Source organism: Theropithecus gelada, chromosome 15 (genome assembly GCF_003255815.1).
Source record: "Theropithecus gelada isolate Dixy chromosome 15, Tgel_1.0, whole genome shotgun sequence".
Lineage (NCBI taxonomy): Eukaryota > Metazoa > Chordata > Mammalia > Primates > Cercopithecidae > Theropithecus > Theropithecus gelada.
Window position 1 is genome coordinate 97,079,139 of NC_037683.1, and position 24,843 is coordinate 97,103,981.

The 24,843-nt window shown below is 40.1% G+C and overlaps 1 protein-coding gene across 2 annotated transcripts in view; it reads right to left on the bottom strand.

Annotated features, from left to right (window-relative positions):
- The window catches only part of UBQLN1 (ubiquilin 1), a 48,762-nt gene extending 30,301 nt beyond the window's left edge, over positions 1 to 18,461 (bottom strand). Inside the window, exon 1 of one of the 2 annotated variants that reach the window (XM_025359160.1) lies at positions 17,604 to 18,461. In XM_025359160.1, the coding sequence (XP_025214945.1) occupies positions 17,604 to 17,783 (180 nt within the window). In that variant the 5' untranslated portion in view covers positions 17,784 to 18,461. The remainder of the gene's footprint in view (positions 1 to 17,603) is intronic. The other variant, XM_025359161.1, reaches the window with a different exon arrangement.
- Between the last annotated feature and the right edge of the window lie 6,382 nt (positions 18,462 to 24,843).

Genomic DNA, 24,843 nt, shown 5'->3' on the forward strand with positions numbered 1-24,843 from the left:
TAGTGCAGTCATGTACTAGATTACCCCCAATGACAACAAATGAACTACTGCCACATATCATCATGGATACCTCAACACAGAGCAAAAAAGCCAATCACAAATAAAGATAAATTGTATGATTTCATTTATATGAAGTTTTTTGTTTTTTTTAAGGGTTGGGAACAAAATCCATGGTGTCCAAAGTGAGAATAGTGGTAACCTTAAGTTTGAAAGTGACTTCTTGGGAATTCGTATCATGTTCTACTTTCTTGACCTTTAGGCTAAAACACAAACCTGTACATTTATGATATATGTATTCTTCTATGCTGTACTTTAATAAAAATAGTTTTAAAAGTTGACTGTGAACTTTTAAGCTGCAGCAGGGGCTGGGTGTGGTGGTTCATACCTATAACCTCAGCACTTTGGGAGGCCAACATGGGAGGATTGCTTGAGCCCAGGAGTTGGAGGCTGCAGTGAGCTATGATCGTGCCACTGCACTCCAGCTTGGGCAACAGAACCAGATCCTGTCTCAAAAAAAAAAAAAGAACAGAAACATCAGGAAGTCGAAACACAGGTAGCCTGCACTCCCGAGTATTTCAATTTCAAATTATTCCCTTCCCCAAAGCTAAAATATGCCTTACTGAGGGCGGGTGCAGTGGCTCATGACTGTAATCCCAACACTTTGGGAGGCCAAGGTGGGTGGATCATCTGAGGTCAGGAATTTGAGATCAGCCTGGCCAACATAGCGAAACCCCATCTCTACTGAAAATACAAAACTTAGCCTGGCATCATGGCACACACCTGTAATCCCAGCTACTCGGGAGGCTGAGGCTTGAAAATCACTTGAACCCAAGAGGAGACGTTGCAGTGAGCCAAAAATCGCGCCACTGCCCTCCAGTCTGGGTGACAGAGCGGGACTCGTCTCAAAAAAAAAACCAAAAAACTATATATATATATATATATATATAAAATACATACATATATGTCTCATCTTGGGCAAGTCAACTGAAAGGAAATGGAATGAAGAGAACTTAGTTTTAGGTAGCAGATCAGACTGGATATAAGACATGAAAATGACAACAGAGATGATCACCGAAGGATAAAAGATCATCCATTAACATAATACGTAGCAGAGACAATTAAAACCTGATATCCAAAACAGCTATAATCTCAAAATCTAGTAGAACAGCAATGAATAAAGCTCAGCTGAACCTCTGGTAACATTTAAAGACAGGAGTCTCCTAACCATGAGTTGTCAGCATCAGTACCTGAAAGATAATCAGGGCTTTCTGGACAGACTAAGGGCTTCTCTACAGTGTCCTAGATGCAGAAGAGTAGGACACTACAGTACACATTCAAAAATTACTTCCATTAATCATTATTATACAGCTATGCTGTACCTGGCATCACACACACATTTTCACATTCATTTCTTACAACAAAACCTCAAGAAACCCAACCAAAGTCCTGACAGACATGTGAGAAATCATGTTCACTCACAAATTTACAGAGCTGTTGACAATTAATGTCATAGATACTGGGATCCTCCAGCCTCATGGGACTCTTGGTTCTGGAGGGACATCTTAATCCTGAAGTACGAATTTATGGCACTTTATGCTGAAAGTTGGAAAACACGTTAAAAATGGTGATAGCATACAGTATAGTTCTAGGGAACTACAGAGAACTGCATATGACTACCATTTATAACTCAGTTCTTATTTTAACTTTCAAACAACCAAGGTCACCTAATTTAGATATTAGAACCACTTCCAAGTAGAAGACTACTGCTAAATTGATTTGTTCTGAGTAAAAATGATACAAAACTTGGAACGAGCAAGCAAAAACCAAGAGATAAACAACTGTGTAAGTTCAGCTATCTGCCATTCTATTTGAAACCAAGATAAATGAATCTTAAGCTTAATTGTACCATGCCAGATATGGTACACTTCTCCAAATAAACCATATTTTAGGGTTTATTAATTTAACAAAATTAAATCAAGTTAAATAATGTAGTACTTTTATCTAAATGGAATTTGTCCTACAGCTAAAAATTCTGCATATACTTCAGATATCTTTAAACTTCTATTCTGCTTCCTACAGAATAGAGAAATAGCTTTTAGATTACGCTGTTTTCAAATTTTCTAGAAATTTTCTCTAACATTTGAACTTAACTTCCTTGTCTGTTTAATCTACACTTTTATCATACAACAACAAAAATCAGAAGCTAAACAGTACTGATATAGAAAAACTTAATTAGCCATCTTAGAAAATCTCAAAGCTGTTTAGACAGAGGTAGCTCACTGACACTATTCCTCTGCAGAAAAATAAGACTTATTACAATTATACAAAATATTTTCAGCCGGGCGCAGTGGCTCACATCTGTAATCCCAGGACTTTGGAAGGCCACAGCGGATCACCTGAGGTCGGCAGTTTGAGACCAGCCTGACCAACATGGAGAAACCCCATCTCTACTAAAAATACAAAATTAGCCAAGCATGGTGGCACACGCCTGTAATCCCAGCTACTTGGGAGGCTGGGGCAAGAGAATCGCTTGAACCCGGGAGATGGAGGTTGTGGTGAGCTGAGATCATGCCATTGCACTCCAGCCTGGGGCAACAAGAGCGAAACTCCGTCTCAAAAATAATAATAATAATAATAATAAATGTTTTCATCTAAGGAATAGCCAGAACCATAAAGGAAGAATTTTGTAATTTCCATTAAAAAGATTACCTACATTAAATTATTCCTGTCCTTAAGCCTATGTGGTCACGATTAACTCAAAATTAAAGATACATGATAGAATGGGCTTGAAAGTATCCATATTTCCTACAGGATGTACATCCAACTCTGGTCTTGCACTGATAACCTACGATAACTACAGGCCAGAGAGCTGAAAGCTGAGAATTAATAAACTTTTCCTCAAAAACCGTAAGAATCAAAATTCTAATGCACCTTGAATAAGCAATTTAATGATTTCAAAATGAACCCAGCACGGACAAAACAACTTTCAGTAACCCCTCACTTTTTTCAACATCATCCAAAAGCCAGGTGTTGCACATGAGTGGATTCTCCAGCTAACTGAAGGTTACCCCTGTGTGAGCACCAAAATTGTTTTCCATTCTACTGAATGTAATTTTAACTTTTGGCCGGGCGCGGTGGCTCAAGCCTGTAATCCCAGCACTTTGGGAGGCCGAGATGGGCGGATCACGAGGTCAGGAGATCGAGACCATCCTGGCTAACCTGGTGAAACCCCGTCTCTACTAAGAAATACAAAAAATAGCCGGGCGAGGTGGTAGCGCCTGTAGTCCCAGCTACTCGGGAGGCTGAGGCCGGAGAATGGCGTGAAGCCGGGAGGCGGAGCTTGCAGTGAGCTGAGATCGCGCCACTGCACTCCAGCCTGGGCGACAGCGCGAGACTCCGTCTCAAAAAAAAAAAAAAAAAAAAAATTTTTAACTTTTGATAATGCTGAGTTACTGGTGTGAATATCAACTGCTGTTCTGCAGTATAGTGATAACTGTTCCAGACTCTCAAGGTATCCTGTATCTGCCTTTTTCTTTTCTTTTTTTTTTTAACCAGACTGTCAAGTTCCTGTCTTGAAAGTATACCTTCTTTATCCCCTAAATTTTCTATTTTTAATCTGAGGAAGAAAAGCAGCAAATAATTAAGAGTTAGAAAACCGTATCAAATAGAATGTGCAAAGAATGTGAAATGCTGTCCTGAAATGAAAATGTCTAAGATACAGTGTATCAACTTTATTGTGCCAATCTCAGCTGTTGAGGGTCGACTTTGCTTACTCCTTGTTCTCCACTGTTTTTGAGAAGAAAATGAAACACACATACGGAGGGAAGAGAAGAGAATCAAATTAGGAAAGAATATTTTTGAAAAACGGAGGCCTGAATTCAAATCTTGGTTTTGCTACATACTAGTTCTGTGACCTGGAGGATGTAACCTGTCTCTGAGCCTTGGTTTCTTCATTAGGAACAGAGATATCTATTCTGCAGGGCTGATGGGAGAATTATGAGACACGGAAATTGCCTGGGCACAATTCACTCACTAAGATATTCAAATATTGCTAATCTAATTATGCAAGGATAAGCTCTAAACTGTAAACACTTTGAAAATGGAGTTAATCTGACTTTAAAAGCAACACCGTCACCCTTTACAAACATTCCAAAATCCAAACATCCAAACTTGCTTTTAAACAACCATTATCTCACCCTATTAAACATCCTGGGGGGTAGGAATCAACCTATCCAAAAATAAAATTTACTTCAGCTCTGAAGATAAAACATACACGAATTTCCCGCAGAGTCACATATTAACAGCATTTAGCAAGGGTTCTCTAAATAGTTATCTGAATGCTGTATTCAAATCTTTGCTATTTCAGTATCTTAAGGCAGAGATCCTTCAAGAGTCTATTTTTGAATTAGCTCCTTACTCAATATTGCTAATAACATTTGAAAAAATGTCCATAAATCATCCATATACATGGTTCTGTCAGTTATCATTCCCCAAGAGTCTGACGTTTAACCTTAAAATTAGTAGTATTATTTAAAACACTGCATAACCCTTTATACAAGGATGCCAAGTATGAGAAACAACCACACTGAATATGTAACATATATGAGAAAGGGGCACTCTCTCATAAAACTGTACACAGCCACAAATGTTAGTGTATTATTTAGAAAATTTATTTTTTAGAATCTCTCTGATTTAAATCTGATAAGAATTACAAACTAAATATATCACTATTCACATGCTAGGATAGATATACTTCCTTCTATTGCAAAAACTTGAAACTCAATTCGCTGCTGAACAAAAGGCTATGGGGAAAGAAACCAATATAAGTAAATCATATAAACTCTGAGTCAGGTACTTTATGCATATGATGTCACAAAATCCTCCAAACAATCTACTGAAGCAGGTATTACATGATACGTTAAAAACGTAGCCAGTGAGGCTGAGATGATTAAAGCTTCTTACCCATCATCAGATTTCTCCAATTCTAAGGTTCATGCTTTCCTTTCTCAAAATATTCATAAGCAAACCAAAACAATAAATCACAAAAATAATAAATAATAGTCTAATGAGCTAGTTCTACATGGAAAGACTACCAAGGTAATACAAGTAAAAAGAGTAAGATAAAGAAAATTGTGGGTGGTTGACCCCATTTGCTTAACAAAAGTCAAAAATTATATATGAACATACAAACACCTTTCTGGACAGAATCACCAAAAAAAAAAAAAAAGTTAACTTTACCTTTTATGCTGAATGTCCCCCCACCTTTTTTTTTTTTTTTTTTTTTGAGACTAAGTCTCACTCTGTCACCCAGGCCGGAGTGCAGTGGCACGATCTTGACTCACTGCAACCTCTGCCTCCTGGGTTCAAGTGATTCTCCTGCTTCAGCCTCTCAAGCAGCTGGGACTACATGTGCGCCCCACCACACTGGCTAATTTTTTTATTTTTTTAGTAGAGATGGGGTTTCACTATATTGGCCAGGCTGGTCTTGAACTCCTGACCTTGTGATCTGCCCATCTCTGCCTCCCAAAGTGCTGGGCTTATAGGTGTGAGCCATCACGCTCAGTCCCCTTTTTTATACTTTTCAACATCATGTGAATTTCTTAATTTTAAAATAAAAATATGCATAAGGTATTTTTTAAATGTAAAAGTTATATCCTTTAAGAAAACTGGAGAGAGCTTTAAAGAGTAAAAACAAAAAAAAATTACCCCCAAGTTTTAGACATCTATATAGCAGTTGCTTAACCAGTAAACCAAGCAGACTGTTGTCATATGTACAGGACATCAAACTAACTCATAGTTATATAATTATACCTAGAAAAATCAGAGTTCAGGTCTAGTAACAATATTTTGCAAATACACACATATATTTTCATGCCTATAATAAATGGAATCTGTTAAGTATGCTAATCCAATAGTCTCTGTAAAGAGCGGCAGATTTAAGTATCAACTTCAGTCTCTAAAAAAAGCTCCTAATCTCAATTTAATGGTATTTGTATAGTTTAACTTCACTTTTTATTATTATTATTATTATTATTGAGTCGGAGTCTCACTCTGTTGCCAGGATACGGTGCAGTCGCATAATCTTGGCTCACTGCAACCTCTGCCTCCCAGGCTCAAGCGATTCTTCTGCCTCAGCCTCGCGAGTAGCTGGAACTACAGGTGCACACCACCATGCCCGCTAATTTTTGTATTCTTAGTAGAGACGGGGTTTCACCATGTTGGCCAGGATGGTCTCGAACTCTTGACCTCATGATCCACCTGCCATCATGATTGTATATACTTATGAAGCACAATACGACATTTTGATTTATGTAAACAATGTGGAGAGATTAAATCAAGCTAGTGTATCATCTCTCTTATCTTTTTTGTAGTAGCAGTTGTTGGTACAGGAAAATAACTGTAATAATGCCATCAGACATTTAAGATGACTAAGAATAAACACATTTTTCCAAAATTGCATTCTTAAAATATTCCTAAGACCAGCCTGTCTGGGCAACACAGTGAAATCTTGTCTCTATAAAAACAAACAAAAAAATAAAAAACAAAAAAAAGTACAAAAAGTAGCTGGGCGTGGTGGTGCATGTCTGCAGTCCTAGCTTCTCCAGAAGCTGAAGTGGGAGGATCGCTTGAGCCCAGGAGATCAAGGTGGCAGTGAGCTGTGATGGCACTACTGCATTTCAGGTTGGGTGACAGAACAAGACTCTGTCTAAAAAAGGAAAAAAAAAAATCCCAACTAGGTACAAAATATCGCAAATAAATATTTAAAACACTATTTGGTCATTCAATAAATACTTGTCTACTCAGTATGTGCCCAGGCCACAATTCTAGGCAACTTGGGATTAGAAAGTAAGCACAACAGTCCCTGCCCCTGAAATTCTTACAGTATTGCGGAGTGGCGGGGGGGGTAAAGGAGACAATCCATATAATCACAAAATGGTATCAGAGATTATAATCAATGATCGGATATAAACTGGTGCATCCAATTACCCTCTGATGAACTAACATTTAAATAAACTTTTTTAAAAAAGATAAGAGTATTGCTATGTTGCCCAGGCTGGCGTGGAACTCTTGGGCTCAAGTAATTCTCCCACCTCAGCCTCCCAAGTAGCTGGGACTACAGGCTTGAACCACCACACCTAGCTCTTCAATCCATTTTTAAAGATGGAAAAGCCAATCAAAGAAAGTCAAGGCAATTTGGGGCACTGGATCGGTGAGGCCTCCCAAGTTTGTCACTGGGTTTGAATCTAGAGTCTACTACTTAATATATGTATGAATTTGATCACATTAATAATATGAGTCTCAGTATCTTTTTTTTTTTTAAAGACACAGTTAGGCCAGGCAGGGGGGCTCACACCTGTAATCCCAGCACTTTCGGAGGCAAAGGCGGGCGAATCATGAGGTCAGGAGTTCGAGACCAGTCTGGCCAACATAGTGAAATCCCATCTCCACTAAAAATACAAAAAAATTAGCCGGGTGTAGTGGTGTGCACCTGTAATCCCAGCTACTCAGCAGGCTGAGGCAAGAGAGTCGTGTGAACCCAGGAGGCGGAGGTTGCAGTGAGCTGAGATTGCGCCATTGCACTCCAGCCGAGGCGACAGTACAAGACACTGCTTCAAAAAAAAAAAAAAGTTTTTAAAAAAGGCAGTTTCCCTCTGTCGCCCAGGCTGGACTGCAGTGGCGAGATCTCAGCTCACTGCAACCTCTGCCTCACAAATTCAAGCAATTCTCCCACCTGTTTCCCGAGTAGCTGGGACTACAAGCGTGCACCACCACACCCAGCTATTTTTTTTTTTTTGAGACGAAGTCTCACTCTTGTGCCGCAGGCTGGAGTGTGATGGCGTGATCTCGGCTGACTGCAACCTCTGCCTCCCAGGTTCAAGCGATTCTCCCACCTCAGCCCCCTGAGTACCCAGGATTACAGGCATGCGCCACCATGCCTGGCTAATGTTGTATTTTTAGTAGAGACGGGGTTTCTCCATGTTGGTCAGTCTGGTCTCAAATTCCTGACCTCACATGATCCGCCCGCCTCGGCCTCCCAAAGTGCTGTGATTAGCGGCACGAGCCACCATGCCCGGCCAGCATCTTCATTTTTTTAAAAAAAGATAATAACAGTGTTTTCAGCATAAAGCTGTGTGACATTTTAAGAAAATATAATGCATCATGCTTTACAAATCAAGCCTGCAATAAATATTGGCCATTATGTCATTGTCATTAGCAGCATTTGCAAAGGCCTCAAAAGGGGGAGAAAGAGCTAGTGATGTTTGAAGGTAGCGGAAGAGACAATACAAAATGGCTGAAATGCAATGAAAACAGGAGAAAAGGTAGGTGGAAGCACATCCTGAAAGCTTTATTAGCTATGCTAATTCAGTAGTCGCTAGCTACATATGGCTATTAAGCACTTGAAATGTGGCTACTTCAAACTGAGATATACTCTAAGTGTAAATTACAAAATATATTTCAAAGACTTAGTATTTTAAAATGCAAGATATTTTACAGTCTTTATATCAATTACATCTTAAAATATTTTAGATATACTGTGTTAAATAAAGCATACTAAAATTACAATAGCCAAAAGGTAGAAGCAACCCAAGTGACCAGCAACAGATCAAAGGATTTTGAAAATGTGGTACATACATACAATGGAATATTATTCAGTCTTACAAAGTAAATTCTGGCTGGGTGTGTGATGGCTCACACCTGTATAATCCTAGCACTTTGGGAGACCAAGGCAGGCAGACTCCTTGAGCTGAGGAGTTCAAAACCAACCTGGGCAAAGTGGTAAAACCCTGTCTCTACAAATAAATACAAAGTAGCCTAGCATAGTGACATGAGCTTGTAGTCCCAGCTACTTGAAGGGCTAAGGCAGGAGGATCACTTGAACTTCAGGAGGTGGAGGTTGCAGCAAGCCATGATTGTGCCACTGCACTCCAGCCTGGGTGACAAAGTGAGACCCTGTCTCAAAAAAAAGAAAAGTAAATCCTGACACATGCTACAACATAAATGAACCGTGTGGACATCATACTAAGGGAAATAAGTTAATCACAAAAGGCCAAACACTGTCTTACTCCACTTATATGAAATACCTAGAGTGGTCAAATTCAGAGACAGAAAGAAGAATGGTGGTTGCTAGAGGTGGGGAAAATGGGGAGTTACTGTTTATATGGTACAGGGTTTCAGTTTTGCAAGATGATGAGTTCTGGTGGTAACGAATGTGAATGTACTTAATGTCACTGAACCGAACACTTAAAAATGGTTAACGTGATAAATTTTATGTGTGAGTCACCACTATTGAAAAATTAACTTCAGCCTTTCCTTTTTATTAAAGTGGCTAACAGGAAAATTACATATGTGGCTCATACTGTTTTTTATTTTTAAGACACCAAGTCTCACTCTGTCACCACAGCTGGAATGCAGCGGTGCAATCACAGCTCACTGTAACCTCCAAACTCCTGGGCTCAACCCTGCTGAACTAGCTGCTACTACAGGTGTGTGACACCACACCTAGATAAATTTTTATTTTTTTGTAGACAGGCTGGTCTTGAACTCCAGGAGCAGGGGGCTGCAGTGAGCCATGATCACTGAGCCACGGTGCTCAAGCAATCCTGCCACCTTAGCCTCGCAAAGTGTTGGGACTGCAAGCGTGAACCACTGAGCCCAGCTCACATTGTATTTCTATAAAAAATAAGTCATGGTAAAAATTTCCAATGAGAAATGTTTTGATGAACAAGATCTAGTAACACGAAGCCCTAACAGCAGCATAAGCAAACTTTCTGTTACGGGCTAGACAGTAAATCTTTCTGGCTCTAGCAGTCACACGGTCTATTCTGAAAGGAGCCATAGATAACACACTAGCAAATGGGCACAGTGGATTTGGACTACCAGTTTGCTGGCCCCTGCCCTAAGGTACCCATTATAAGCAATGGCTCTGAAATTTTCATAAATTTTGTGAGCCAGTTTAATAACGGTATCTTGAAATCTGCCACAGTGACAATATTTACATCATGGAAATCCAGCAAACACTACAAATCAGTGTTTTTCCTGAAGAACGGGTTGATAAACCAGCATTTTCCAGCGAACCACTCACTATGTAATGAATTAACTTCTCTCCTATACATCTAAAATTATATTCATCATGAACCACCTTTGAGAGAAATGGATAGCTATTCAAATCACTTTCCGTGCTCTGTGGTTCAGATGAGAATCTCCAGCTAAGAAAGGTGGTTCTAGAAGAATAATGTTCCAGGCAGAGAAGAAAGAGTGAACATCACGAAGCAGTCAAGAGTTGTGCTTGGAGAGTGGTGACCTAGGGGGGAACAGCTTAAGAGGAAGCTTCCACAAGAGGGCTGGAAGCTACGAGATTATGTACATACTACACTCAGTAAAGGTTCAACAGTAAGTAATTACTGAATATGTATTATTGTACATAATGGACTAGATTCATATGTAAACAATTTATTGAGCCCTAGGCTCTGGTAATACAATGGTGAACAATCACAGCCCCTCTCTAAAGAGAAGGAATCACATAAATATACAATTTTAAGTTGTGATGAATTCTTATTAAAAACAGGCTGCTGTGAGAAATCCAACAGGGGATCCCAATCTAGTCTGGACAATCAGAAATAGATGCTACCTGGAGAAACTGACCTTTGCATTAAGATTTAAAGATGGAAGAGGAACGAGCAAAGAGTGTTCTTGCATTCTAGGTAACAAGAACAAACTGTACAAAAGTCCTCAGGCAGGAAAAAAGTATTAACAGGTCAAGGAACTAGAAGGTCAATGCAGTCAGCCAAGCAAGCAAAGAAAGAAGGCATCTGCAGAAAATGGAGAGGGCACGGAACCGTGTTACATAGCGCCTCTCTACCCCATTATATATTCTAAGACCAACAGGGAGCCATTAGCTTTACACAGAGAGTGGCATGCTCTGATTAACATTTTTCAGAGATCACTCTTGGAATGGCTGGCAGGAGAGTTATAGAAAAGTGAGGCAACTTACCAGTAGGCTACTGCAGTTTCTAGGCAAGAGGTAACGGCAACTTAGTGGAGCCACTACCCAATATTTTAAGGACGTACTTAATCTATTAAATACTCCACCACAGAAATTTTTGCTCTCAGGACACCATTTTACAACTTCAGAAATTCAAAGAGTTTTGTTTATTTATAGTTGTTGGTATTTATAATATTAGAAATTAAAACTGAATAATCTTTAAAAATAAATTCATTTAAAAATAATACACTATATATTAATATACATAACATCCTTATGAAAAATAGCTATATTTTCTCAGTGATAAGAGTGGTATTATTTTAAACTTTTGGAAATCACTTTAGTCTTATAACAGAAGACAGCTAGATTTACATATCTGTTGTCATATCCCACACCTTAAAGACTCTAGCCAAGTGCACTGCCCAGTTTTGAGAAAATTAGACTGAAAAAAACAACGTCTCAGAATTACTATGAAAATCGTTTCATCTCATGGTCCCCTTAACAGGATATAGGGACCCCCCAAACCACACTGAGAACTACTGCTCAAATAATAAAAGGCACATTTGTCTATCAGGCTTTCCAGTTTTCCTCAGAATGCCTCCAGCAAAAATAATAATGAAAATAAAAAGCAAAGTAATCACAGTAAGATACCATTTCACAGCCAGTAAGATGGCTATAATCACAAAGACAGTAACAAGTGTTATTGAGAATGTGGTAATTGGAATCCTCATGCATTGCTAGTGGAAATGTAAAATGGTACAGACACCTTGGAAAATAATTTGGCAGCTCCTCATAAAGTTCCACATACAGCTTTAACCCAGCAATTTCCACTCCTAGATCTACACCCAAGAAAAATGAAAACACATGTCCTCACAAAAACTTATACATGAGTGTTCAGAGGCATTAGTCACAATAGCCAGAAAGTAGAAACAACCCAGTGTCCACCACGTGAGAGAAAAATAAAATGTGGAATGCTGTTGGCAACACAATGGAATGTTATTCGGCAATAAAAAGGAAGGAAGTACCGGCACATGCTTCAAACAGGGATGAACCTTGAAAACATTATGCTAAGTGAAAGCCAATCACAAAAGACCACATGATTCCACTTACAACAAATGTCCAGAACAAGCAAATCTATAGACAAAAAACAGATCAGTAGTTGCCTAAGGCTGGGGGGCCCAGGGAGAAACGAAGGGCAACTGCTAAAGGGTACAGGGTTTCTTTTGAGGGTGATAAAAACGTTCTAAAATTGACTACACGACCCTGTGAATGTATTACATCAATTACAGACTTTAAAATGGTGAATTGTATGGTAGGCAAATTATACTTCAATTATGCTGTTTCTTAAAAAAAGCTAAGCAATCTCTGTTAATCAGAATCATTAAATAACGAGTTTTTCAGCTGTTCAGTATTAGAATAAAGCATATAAGAAAACAATGATCTTAAACTTTTTTCTCGGATATCTTACTATACTGATTCAATCCAACCTTCTGGATAAGATGTTGTTCAGTAGAAACATATATGAGCCACAAGTAATTTTAAACTTTTAAGAAGTCATACTGAAAAAAAGTTTTTAATAAAAGGTCAAATTAAGTTTGATCTTTTACTTAACTCAAATCTGCAAAATACTATTTCAACACACAATATATCAAAACCATTAAGATGCTTAAGTTATTTTGTTCATACCAAATTTTCAAAATCTGGTGTAAATTTTACACTTAACAACACATCTCACTTCAGTCCAACCACATTTTAAGTACTTAATAACCACATGTGGGTGATGGTATCAAAGTGGACAGTATAGTTCTAAATCCACACTACACAGTATAACATTAAATGTTGTGTGTGATGATGACCCTAAGGCAATTTCCCTTATCAAAGAAAGGCTCAATTTGACTCAGTACGTTTAAATTACATCTAAGTATATTAATATTTTCCCAGAAGTCTGCACTGACAGAAGGCACTTTCTAAAACCAGAGTATATACTGCCTGGACATTTCAAGCAAATGTATTTCAAAATTTTTACACATAACCTAATAGTCTAGAAATCCCAAAATAAGCTAATTAGAAGTTATATGGAAACTCCCCTCCGTTATCTGCACTAATGTCTCACATATATAACTCTCCATTCTTCTAGATGTTATCTTGCTCATGGATGCTTGGAAATCCTCAAAGCTCTTTTCAATAGCTGATGATGAATAATTAACCAAAAAAAAAAATCTCATACACAGGGCCTTTGTGCCACTACACATTGATGCTTTTGTATCTATTTACTTACATACAGGTTGAGCATCCCCAATCCAAAAATATGAAATCTGAAATGCTCCAAAATCTGAAATTTTTTAACACTATGACATCACATGTGGAAAAATACCATATGTAACACCTTTGCTTTCTGATGGTTCAATGTATAGTTTGGTTCACTCACAAATTTATTTAAAATATCATATAAAATTACCTTCAGACTCTGTGCATAAAATGCACAAGAAATATAACTGAATTTCATGTTTATATTTAGGTGCCATCCCCAAGATATCTCATTATGTATATACAAATATTCCAAAATCAAAAAAAAAAAAGAAAATCCAAAATCCCAAACACTTCTGGTCCCAAGTATTTCCCATAAGGGATATTCAACCTGTATTATGAAAATCTCTAATAATGACAGCACCTTGGAATACATATAGCACAGTTTATATTCTCACTACCTATTCTAGCTACCTGTAAGTAAAAACTTATGTTACTCAATTGATTCTGAGTGCTCCATGAATAATAAATTTCACTCTAAATTGGAAAATAGCTTCAGCTTTATTAGTAACTGTGAACAGGTAACATTACTAAATACCAAATGTATACAGCACTGTAAAAAATTAAGGCATCCTGTTTCTGCCTGTTGGTACTCACGACCAGAAACCAATGGAAAAATAGGAAAATAAATTACCATCTTACAACTTATTTCACAATTTACCCAAGAAGTTTAACATAATTTCATCTAATCAATTATTACAGCATGTTCACATAAACATAATTTGGTATAATGTGTTAAGGAATCTACATTACATAGAAATACTTATTGAAAGAAATTTTAACTTACAGAAAATGGAATTTGCCTGATACAGAGCATAAGCCTTCAATATTATCCTCTGGAGGTCTGTCTTCAGCTTACCCTCTGACCCTCCAAAATTAGGTACAAATTTTAAAGACTAAATATTTCCCAATTTCTAACTGGACATTTTCAGTGGAATTTTAATGTCATTAAGTATTTTTTAATGACAAGCTTTCATTTGTAGCAAATAGTTTCAATCAAACCCTTTAAAATTTTTAAATTATAAAATGGCATATCTTTCGTGCTTCAAGTAGATTTTACAAATAGGTCATTTGAAAACTGCTTTTCTTTTTCTTCCACATTTTCCTGTATCTGTTTCCCTTGCATATACAAGCCCAACTTGTCTTCAGGTTCTCTGGTGTGGTGGTAAGCGTCCATTTTTATCACATTTTCTGCTTCGACATAAAACAATGATCAAGAATTTAAAAATTAACTGCCATCAGAAAAGGCTACTTCGGAAAGACTTCAATTTTATCTATTAACAATTCGTTTTGGGCTGGGTGCCCCGTGGTTCATGCCTGTAATCCTAGCACTTTGGGAGGCCGAGGCAGGTGGATCACGAGGTCAGGAGTTCGAGACCAGCCTGGCCAACAAGGTGAAACCCTGTCTCCACTAAAAACACAAAAATTAGCCGGGTGTGGTGTGGCACGCGCCTGTAGTCTCAGCCACTAGGGAAGCTGAGGCAGGAGAATCCTTGAACCCGGGAAGCGGAGGCTGCAGTGAGTTGACACCACGCCATTGCACTCCAGCCTGGGGGGGGTGACAGAGTGAAACTCCATCTCAAAAAAAAAAGAAAAAAAAAAAAAAAAATCACACAATTTGGTTACAGCAGAGTAAAATAAAAGCGTTCACAGAATTTATAATTTTAATTTTACCATCACAAAAAGCAAAAACATCCTCACAGCTATAACATCATATATTAACTGAAAGGAATTTTTCCATTTATAAAATATTGACTATTTCTAATCTTCTGCAGTAAAATGCTGAAAGCACCCAGGATGGTGGAGGCATGAATCAGGAATCCTAGAAACCAGACCTGAACTTTAAAACTTAATATGGCTACACCCCCACTAAAATAGCTAAAATTAAAGAGACTGACAAGATCAAAATGTTAGCAGGGATACGGAGCAACAGGAACTCCCATATATCTTCGTTGGTGGGATGGTAAAATGACACAAGCTTTTTTTTTGTATATGTGCTGCTGAAGCCAGCACTACACAAGCTTTTTTTTTTTTTTTTTTTTTTTTTGAGATGGAGTTTCGCTCTTGTTGCCCAGGTTGGATGGCAATGGCGCAATCTCGGCTCACTGTAACCTCCCTCTCCCAGGTTCAAGCAATGATTCTCCTGCCTCAGCCTCCCGAGTAGCTGGGATTACAGGTGCCTGCGGCCACGCCCAGTTAATTTTTGTATTTTTAGTAGAGACGGGGTTTCACCACGTTGGCCAGGCTGGTCTCGAACCTCAGGCGATCCACCCGCCTCAGCCTCCCAAAGTGCTGGGATTACAAGTGTGAACCACCGCGCCGGGCCCACAAGCATTTTTTAAAACATAATTTCTCACAAAACTAAAACATACAATTGCCCTATGACCTACTTAAACCAAGTCTTAAGTATATAACCATGAAAGAAAAAAGAGTCCACAAAAACACTTGTATAAGACTGTTCACAGTAACTAACTGGAAACAGCTCAGGTGACTTTCAACAGTGAATAGATTATGGTATATACATACAGTGGAAAGCTACACACCAATAAAAAGAAAGGAACTACTGATACACGCAACAAAGACGAAACTCAAAAACATTATGCTGAGTGGGAAAAAAAAGGCTTACCCAGAAAAATACAAACAGTACTATAGACTATATGGGATCCCACTTAATGTTAAATTCTAAAACAGGCAACTCTGTAACTTATGGCATTTAAAAAAAAAAAAAAAACTGGGTGGTTGATGGAAAGGCCGAGTGACTGAAATGACTTGGGAAAAGGTAAGAAAGAACTCTCTAGTCAATTACAATGTTCTATATCTTGATAAGAGCTTGGGCTACACAGGTGTAAGCATTTGTGAAAACTCATGGAATGGCGTGCATTTCACTGCATGTCAAAATTACGTCAAAAAACGTAAAAAACGAAGCTGAACTTAGGCAAATATCAGTTCACAATGCTGAAGTGACATGTACTGGTGTCATCTACTGACACGTGCAACTTACTCTGAATTGCTCCCCAAAAATAAAATGGACTTGATAATCGATTATAATACTGTAAAATGCTAATTGTAGATGATGGACATATGTGTGTCCACTGCCCAGTTCTTTCAACTTTCTGTATGCTTGAAAATACAAAAATGGTAAGGAGCATTTTTACAGGCACTAGGAGACCAAAAAAAAAAAAAAGAGTGATAAATTCCGTTGGTGGTAAAAGTTTCTCTCATTCGATGTTACACACCTCACTGCCTCACAAAACACACTACCTTTGGAACTCGCTAAACCAATATCCCAATCACCTACAGTCCCTGGGGAAACTGATAGGTACATTTCAGGAATTGTTGATTGTTTCCTGTCACAAACTGTTCACGTTGTGTGCGATCTTCAGAGATTAAGTCAATAATCATGGAAAATACGACGTATTCAACAATACACTAAAATTATTTGTTAAATTCCACCAAGGATCTTAATTAACTGCAAGATTTGTATTCCTGAACCAAGTTTAAGTAATATTCTCCATTAACTCCAATTTTCTTTTCTTTTATTTGGTTGCAACAGCTAATATCAACATCGCTATCGCCTCTCTAAAATCAAACAAAAACCTACCCAATGATTGGCATCTAAGAGATGATAAACATACTAAAAGGGAAAGAGCAAGTCATCAATGAAAGAAAGTCATTCACCTTTCTCCTTAAACCTAGTACTATTACTATTACTTAAGATGGAGCTAAAATCGGTTTCTACGTCATAATTTTTTTTAAAAAGGTTGCAAGGTGGGAAAGATTTCAGGAGTTAAAATGCAGAACTAAATATACACGTGCACCTCACCCCAAAACCTATCTTAACAAGCAGGCACGTAAAACAACGAGGATCCCACCCACCCCCTTTTTTAATTCATGAAACAAAACCGCAGCCTGAGCTAAAGCGAACCCTCGCCCCCGCCCAGCCTCCACCCCGCCCGGAGCCTAGCGGTGGGTCCCTTTCCTTTGTGAGGAATTGGAGGAGAGGCGACGGAAGGCGGGGATCTGGGGGAGGAGGCTGAGGGTCGGCGGATGCCAGGGAAAGAAGGCTCCGAGAAAAGCGGCATCGGCCCGTCCCACAAACAGGCCGCGCCGCCACGCCACAAACCACTGCGGTGTCCCAAAGCGCAAACCCACTAACTTGGGTGTGATCTAATTTGGGACGACGCCCAGGAGAATGGCCGAGGGCACCTGGGAGGACGACCCCTCTCCCAGGTCCTTCCCAAAAGGTCTCTTGGGGCGGCGAGCGGAGGTCCTGCGCCACCCCCATCCCGGCCCGAGCACCAGGCGACCTCACCTGCTGGACGGAGCTATTCTCGGGCACGGCGAATTCCTCCTTTTCCTTCGGTGTCTTCACGGTGACTTTCATGATTTTGGGCTCCGCGGAGGCAGCGGCCGCGGGGACGCCAGCACCTTCGGCTCCGGCAGCGCTATCCTGGGAGCCCGGAGGACCGCCGCTTTCACCACTCTCGGCCATGGCTGCAGCGGCGGCGACGGTGACTCAGGCAAGCAGGAGGGAGCAGGCGAGCAAGGAGGAGCCAGCAGACACCAAAGCCGACAGGCCTGGACAGCGAAGAATGCAGAGCACGCCGCCTCAGTAGCAACGGGCGCAGGGCCACCCTAGCGGGTGTGGGGCCTCGGAGTTCGGTGCAGGCTCTGGCGCAGGCCCGGGTCAGGCGCTCGGCAGTCGCCGTGTGTTCAGGCGCCGCTCGCTCACATCGACATCCGCAGCAGCCACCGCTTCCTCCTCCCTGCCCCTTCCCCCACGTCCCTTCGCCGGCGCCGCGCGGAGCACGCCGGGTAACGCGCCTGGCGGCGTCGCCGAGTCATCCCCGGCTGGCGCCGCTTTGAGCTCAGCCTACGTGCCTTTTCCTTTCCCGCTCTATTGCCCAAAGTGTAGGCGAAGCCAGTGTGAAGGACTAAAAGCAAAATGGGGCGGGGAGCTCAGTTCATGGTTTTTTTCCGTTCCCTTCACCAAAAACTAAATTGCAGTTTCCAGTTAAGCGCTGTAACGGCGCACAGAGATGACGTCAAGGTTAGCGAAATTACTAGAAAGGGACCAGTGGGCCCTGCGACCGCGGATGCGCCTGCGCGCTCGCGGTCCAGGTAATCTCCCCGCCTTACTTCATTCCCAGCTGGGCAATGCTCAGCGCTCCGCGCTGTCACAGTCGGCTTGCCCTGCCTTGCCTCTCTGCCTACTCTGCGTTCCCCGCTGGGAGGAGGGTCTGGTGATAAAATAGCGGCGAGGTATTTTGTTGTTATTTTAATATGCTTAGCGTTTCATATTTGGAGGGCTGGTATTGCCCTATGCGGGGGAGTTGGGATAAGTTAATGGCGGAAAGGTCCTCAGCACAACAAACAGAAAATGGAGTAAACGCCTGTGACTGCCCTGCGCAATCCCGCGGAGTCATTGCTTCATGGCCAGAGCTTATTTACCGCCCCTCGGGTTAGCCCTGTTTGGTCAGACGATCAATCAGGCGACCTGTATTGCCAGTGGCCTCTGCTGCTGCGATGACAGCTGTGCGCGAGCGCCCCCAGATTCTCTGTGAACTCGATTTCCTACAGTGTGTAGGGCGGAACAGGGTGCCCGAGGAGTGTCCACCCAACTGGGACAATGTAATATAGCTGAGGTGTTCACTTTCTATTCTATCAAGTTACTGCTCAATGTCAGGCTTTAAGTGGCATTAAGGATAGTTCCAAAATTATTTTCAGTGTAATACAGATAGAAATAAATTATCTCTGAGAATCCGAATTTGAAATTATATCATTTGGTTTTAAAGATGACTTGCAAGGAATGTACAAACCAGCACATTAACTATATTAATCAGTGTTGCACAATTTAAATCCTGACAGCCCATGGTGACCCAAATCCGCAAAGATACATTTTGCATTTCTGCTCCTAAGCCGTCCAACCCTGTTCTCAGAATAAAAACTGTTACATAAACACGACTTTTTAGCAGAGCTATATGGAATCTGGGTCTAAGAGAATTCTGAGGGTATCGATTTCAGGATAGACATCATTTGATATCACCTAAATTTCTGGCAGCGTGGCTCAATAACAAGGCCTTCTGCTTAATGAAGGATGACTACTTGGTTATGTCTAGGTGTGAGGTAATCACTGCTTCTCAAGATAGAAAGTGCCACAACTGGACAATCAGTCATTTGGAATTTCTTCCATATGTCTAAATAAAATTTCTCCTCAACTTCATTAGCTCCTCATTACCTGTTTTTCCCTTGTCATGCTGTGTCTTACCTGCACGCTTTGCCTAAGCTGCCTTCCCCTACCTAGAATGACTTTCTCCTTGCCTTCACCTGTCTAACTTCTATGCATCCTATATCACATGCTCCAGGAAGACTTGACGGTTTTTCTCTTGATTCTCCAGCAAATACCGTGTGTGTGTGTGTGTGTCTCCATGCATTTATGGACTTTGCAATTATCTGTGTCTACATTGTCTAAAAATGTTTGATGTGTGTGACATTATAAGGTAATAAGATTTACCTGTAAGAAGATACTGTATAGTTATCCATTGTTAGGGCATTTTTTTGATATAATCCTGACCTGTAAGAGACACTGGAGGTGGCGGGGACCATGGTGTAAATCAGAGATTAGTCAACTTTCTGGGAGGGCTAGATAGTAAATATTAGGCTGGTGCCAAAAAAAAAAAAAAAAAAAAATTGCAAAAACCGCAATTATTTATGCACCACCCTAATATTTTAGGCTTTGTGGGCCACAGGATCTCAGTCTAAAACACTAAGCTATGTCCTTGTATCACAGAGTAACCGTTGACAATACATACATGAATAATCACAGCGTGTTTACTAAAAACTCTACTTGCAAGATAAAAACAGACATAAGATCTGATTTGGCCCACAGAAGATAGTTTGCCAACCCCAGGTCTAGATGTTTATTTGTGGCATTTTCTTCAGAATGGTTTTTGTTTGTTAAATGGTCTGGATAAAATTTTAAGAGTATATTTTATCACAATTAATGCCCTAATACTGTATAATACTGTACTGAGCATACACGAATAATAAGACTCAGTTTCTGCTGTCAAAAAACTTGAAATGATAGTTGGATGGTGGGGGTAAGGGATGGGAGGGAAATTGGCAGTGATGTGCTGGTAAATGACTAATAACCAGTCCTCCTGAAAATAAACTTTGATTTATTACATTTGCCAATTTCCTTGATGTAAATCTTGCAAATGGTTACCAAGTTGAGATCACCTTCCTCACAAAACATGTGAAATTTTACCAGTAAGCCCTCACAAGCCAGTATGAGCCAGCTGCAACTGAAGAAGTCCCATTTTGAGAAAATCCATTATTCAGAGTTCAAGTATATTGATAGAAGGTTATTATTCACATGATGGAATAATTCTTTTTTGACAAAATGATTCAGTCAATCAATAAGAATTCACTGAGTATCCTCTAACAAACATTAATCCTCTAATCTTGTGTCCAGGAACATACCTTTAATACGAGGTACTACATATGTCATATAAGTGCTAGAAATAACAGGCCTTCATCATGTTACTACCCTACTCAAAAATCTATCATAAGTTTCCCACTGCCTAGAAAATAAAACCAAAGCTTTTTCTTTTTTTTTTTTTTTTTTTTTTTTTTTTTTGAGACAGTTTCGCTCTGTTGCCCAGGCTGGATTGCAATGGCATGATCTTGGCTCACTGCAACCTCCACCTCCTGGGTTCAAGTGATTCTCCTGCCTCAGTCTCCTGAGTAGCTGGGATTACAGGCGTGCGCTACCAAGCCCAGCTAATTTTTGTATTTTTAGCAGAAACAGAATTTGACCATGTTGGCCAGGCTGCTCTCAAACTCCTGACCTCAGATGATCCACCCACCTCAGCCTCCCAAAGTGCTGGGATTACAGGTGTGAGCCACTGCGCCCAGCCCAAAGCTGCTTAACTAGACCTTCCACAGCTAACTCCTAGTGTTGACTCCTGTTGCTCTCAATGTATACACTCCATTCCAGTCAAATACCTTTATTACCATCTCTAGAAACACTTGTATGTTATACTTTTCTTTCTTCTGATCATTCCTTCAAGTCATTACAGCCACCTCCTTGTACCCATTATTGCTACCTGCTTTCTGAAACTCCTTGAATACCCAAGCCTACAGAATCAGACCTTCCGTCATAATTACCTGCACATTTCACTTGACCATTCATCATTTGTAGCACAGCTTCTATCATCTAAAACTTTCTCCCGCTACCAGTCTAATTTACACCCTCATTAGCTCTGGCCTAGATTACAGCAATAACCTCCTACAGATTCCTCTGCCTCAATCTAAAGTCTCCATCCTCAACTCTTATTTTCCAGTGATGCCATATGTTATCCTAGAACGAAGCTTTGATTATGACACCTGCTTGAAAACTTCCAGTCACTGTCACCAAAGTGTTAAGAGTACTGTCTAAATTTTGTGGTATGGTGTCCATGGTCTACTGTAACCCAAAGACCTTGCTCTTCACTCATATCATATCCTCAACCAAAGTGGTCAGCTAAGCTCTCCAAGCATGTCTTGCACTTTCCAGCTTCAACTGCAAGTAGAAATTCTTCCCCCATACTTTGACCCCATCATTTTACCCATCCTGCAAGACTCAAATGTGACATTCCCTAATAACCCTTTTTTGATCCAAAATAGTCTTTAAATCCTCTATACTCCCATATAGCTTTATTACCTTCTTGATGTCACTTACCAAATTCTGTCTTGTATCACATGTCTGTGTATATCTCCTTTATTAGATAAAGGCCTTGAAAACAGGGATCAAGTTTTAATCATTATTTATACCAGAGGTCCCCAACCCCTGGGCCATGGACCAGTACCAGTCTGTGGCCTGTTATGAACTGGGCTACACAGCAGGAGGTGGTGAGTGACAGGCAAGCAAGCATTACCGCCTGAGCTCCACCTCCTGTCAGATCAGCAGCAGCAGCGGCATTAGATTCTCATAAGAGCGTGATCCCTATTGTGAAATGGGCATGTGAGGGATCTAGGTTGTGTGCTCCTTAAGAGAATCTAATGCCTGATGATCTGAGATGGAAGAGTTTCATTCCAAACCATCTGCCCCTGACCCCCAGTCCATGGAAAAATTGTCTTCCACAAAACTGGTCCCTGGTGCTAAAAAGGTTGGGGGACTGCTGGTCGGTACAAAAGTAATTGTGGTTTTTGCATTGCTGGAATTTGTTGTTTGACATTGAAATACATTCTTAAATAAATGTGGTTATGTTATACATCATTTTAATGTGCATTTCTTTTTTTTTTTTTTTTTTTTTTGCTAATGACATTGCTGTTTGTTTTATGTTTATTTTAAGACTGTGGAAATGATGTTAGACAAAAAGCAAATTCGAGCAATTTTCTTATTCGAGTTCAAAATGGGTTGTAAAGCCGCGGAGACATCTCGCAGCATCAACAACGCATCTGGCCCAGGAACTGCTAACGAACACACAGTAGTGCAGTGGTGGTTCAAGAAGTTTCGCAAAGGAGAGGAGAGCCTTGAACATAAGTAGCATAGTGGCTGGCCATCAAAAGTTGACAATGACCAATTGAGAGCAATCATTGAAGCTGATCCTCTTATAACTACACAAGAAGTTGCCGAAGAACTCAGCATTGACCATTCTACAGTCGTTCGGCATATGAAGCAAATTGGAAAGGTGAAAAAGCTTGGTAAGTGAGTGCCTCGTGAACTAAGCAAAAATCAAAAAAATCGTGGTCGTGAAGAGTCATCTTCTCTTATTCTACATAACAACAATGAACCATTTCTCAATTGGATTGTGATGTGCCACTAAAAGTGGATTTTATACGACAGCCAGTGACAGCCAGCTCAGTGGTTGGACCAGGAAGCTCCAAAGCATTTCCCAAAGCCAGACTTGCACCAGAAAAAGGTCATGGGCACTGTTTGGTGGTCTGCTGCTGTTCTGATCCACTACAGCTTTCTGAATCCTGGTGAAACCCTTACATCTGAGAAGTATGCTCAGCAAATCAATGAGATGCACCAAAGACTGCAATGCCTGCAGCTGGCATTGGTCAACAGAAAGAGCCCAATTCTCCACGACAGTGCCCGACCACACACTGCACAACCAGCACTTGGGAAGTTGAATGAATTGGGCTACAAAGTTTTGCCTCATCCTCCATATTCACCTCACCTCTCTCCGAATGACTACCACCTTCTTCAAGCATCTTGACAACTTTTTGCAGGAAAAACACTTCCACAGTCAGCAGGATGCAGAACATGCTTTCCAAGAGTTGGTTGAATCCCGAAGCATGGATTTTTATGCTACAGGAATAAACAAACTTATTTCTCATTGGCAAAAATGTATTGATTGTAATGGTTCCTATTTTGATTAGTAAGATGCGTTTGAGCCTAGTTACAATGATTTAAAATTCACAGTCCAAAACCACAATTACTCTTGCACCAAGCTAATACCACACAGTGCCCAGTGTAATTTCTTGGCATGAGAGCATTTATCGTTGAACTGAATTGTTGAACCATCATGTTTTCCACCAGAGAGGAAACTCCTTTAGAGCAGTAGATCATATGTTATACTCCTTTGTCTCTCCTGAAGTTTATAGTGTAGTGACATAGATGATTAATTCAAAGGAAGATAGATGTATAGATACATGCCTTAGAACTTACTTGCTTTACAATAGAAGTTCAGAGAAAGGAAACATTGGGGCAGGGGAATGTGGACAAGTCAGAGGCTTTTGAAGGAAATGATTTTGAGCCAGCCCTTAAGGAATGGATATGATTTTAAGCATGTTGAGAGGGACAATGTCTTGAGAAAGAGTTCATAATGGAAAATAGAACCTCTCCTAGAACACCAGTCTCAAAGTGGGTCCATAGCCTAGGAACAATTGGAATATTTCATGAATATCTCTAGGGCTACTTCGAAATCAAAGGAAATAAAGTGTTCCAGTTGTTTCTGAGTCTTCGGGCTGGAGAAGAGGTGGTGGTAAAGATGGGTGTTTACTAATTTGCCAACTAAAACTTTAGACACTGGGTAGAAGGTGCAAATATTAGGTTGGTGCAGAAGTAACTGCAGTTTTTGCCATATTTTAATGACAAAACTGCAGTTACTTTTGCACCAACCTAATACATGTACAGCCACTACAAACTTTGGATAAAAGGTGCTAAGTAGGATCCCACAGTTTTCTTGGTGCTGTACCAAGCACTGTATAACACACAGAAGCAAAGGGGGCACTGGCAGCGGCAAAAGGTGAAGAGGGCCTCTTTGAAGAACCCAGCTGGGGCTCTATTCATTTTTTCGCTTTTTATTTTGAAGTAATTATAGGAAGTTGCAAAAATAGAACAGAGTTCTGTGTACCCTTGCTTCCCCCAGTGGTAGCATTTGATATTGTTGCATAATACCAAAATTAGGAAATTGACATGTTGACTACAGACCTTACTGGTTTTTATCATATTTTTTACCTGCATTTATTTGCACACGTATGTGTATGCATGTAGCTCTATGCAAAATTCCATACATAAATTTGTGTTACCATCACTGCAGTCAAGATAGAGAATTATTCTA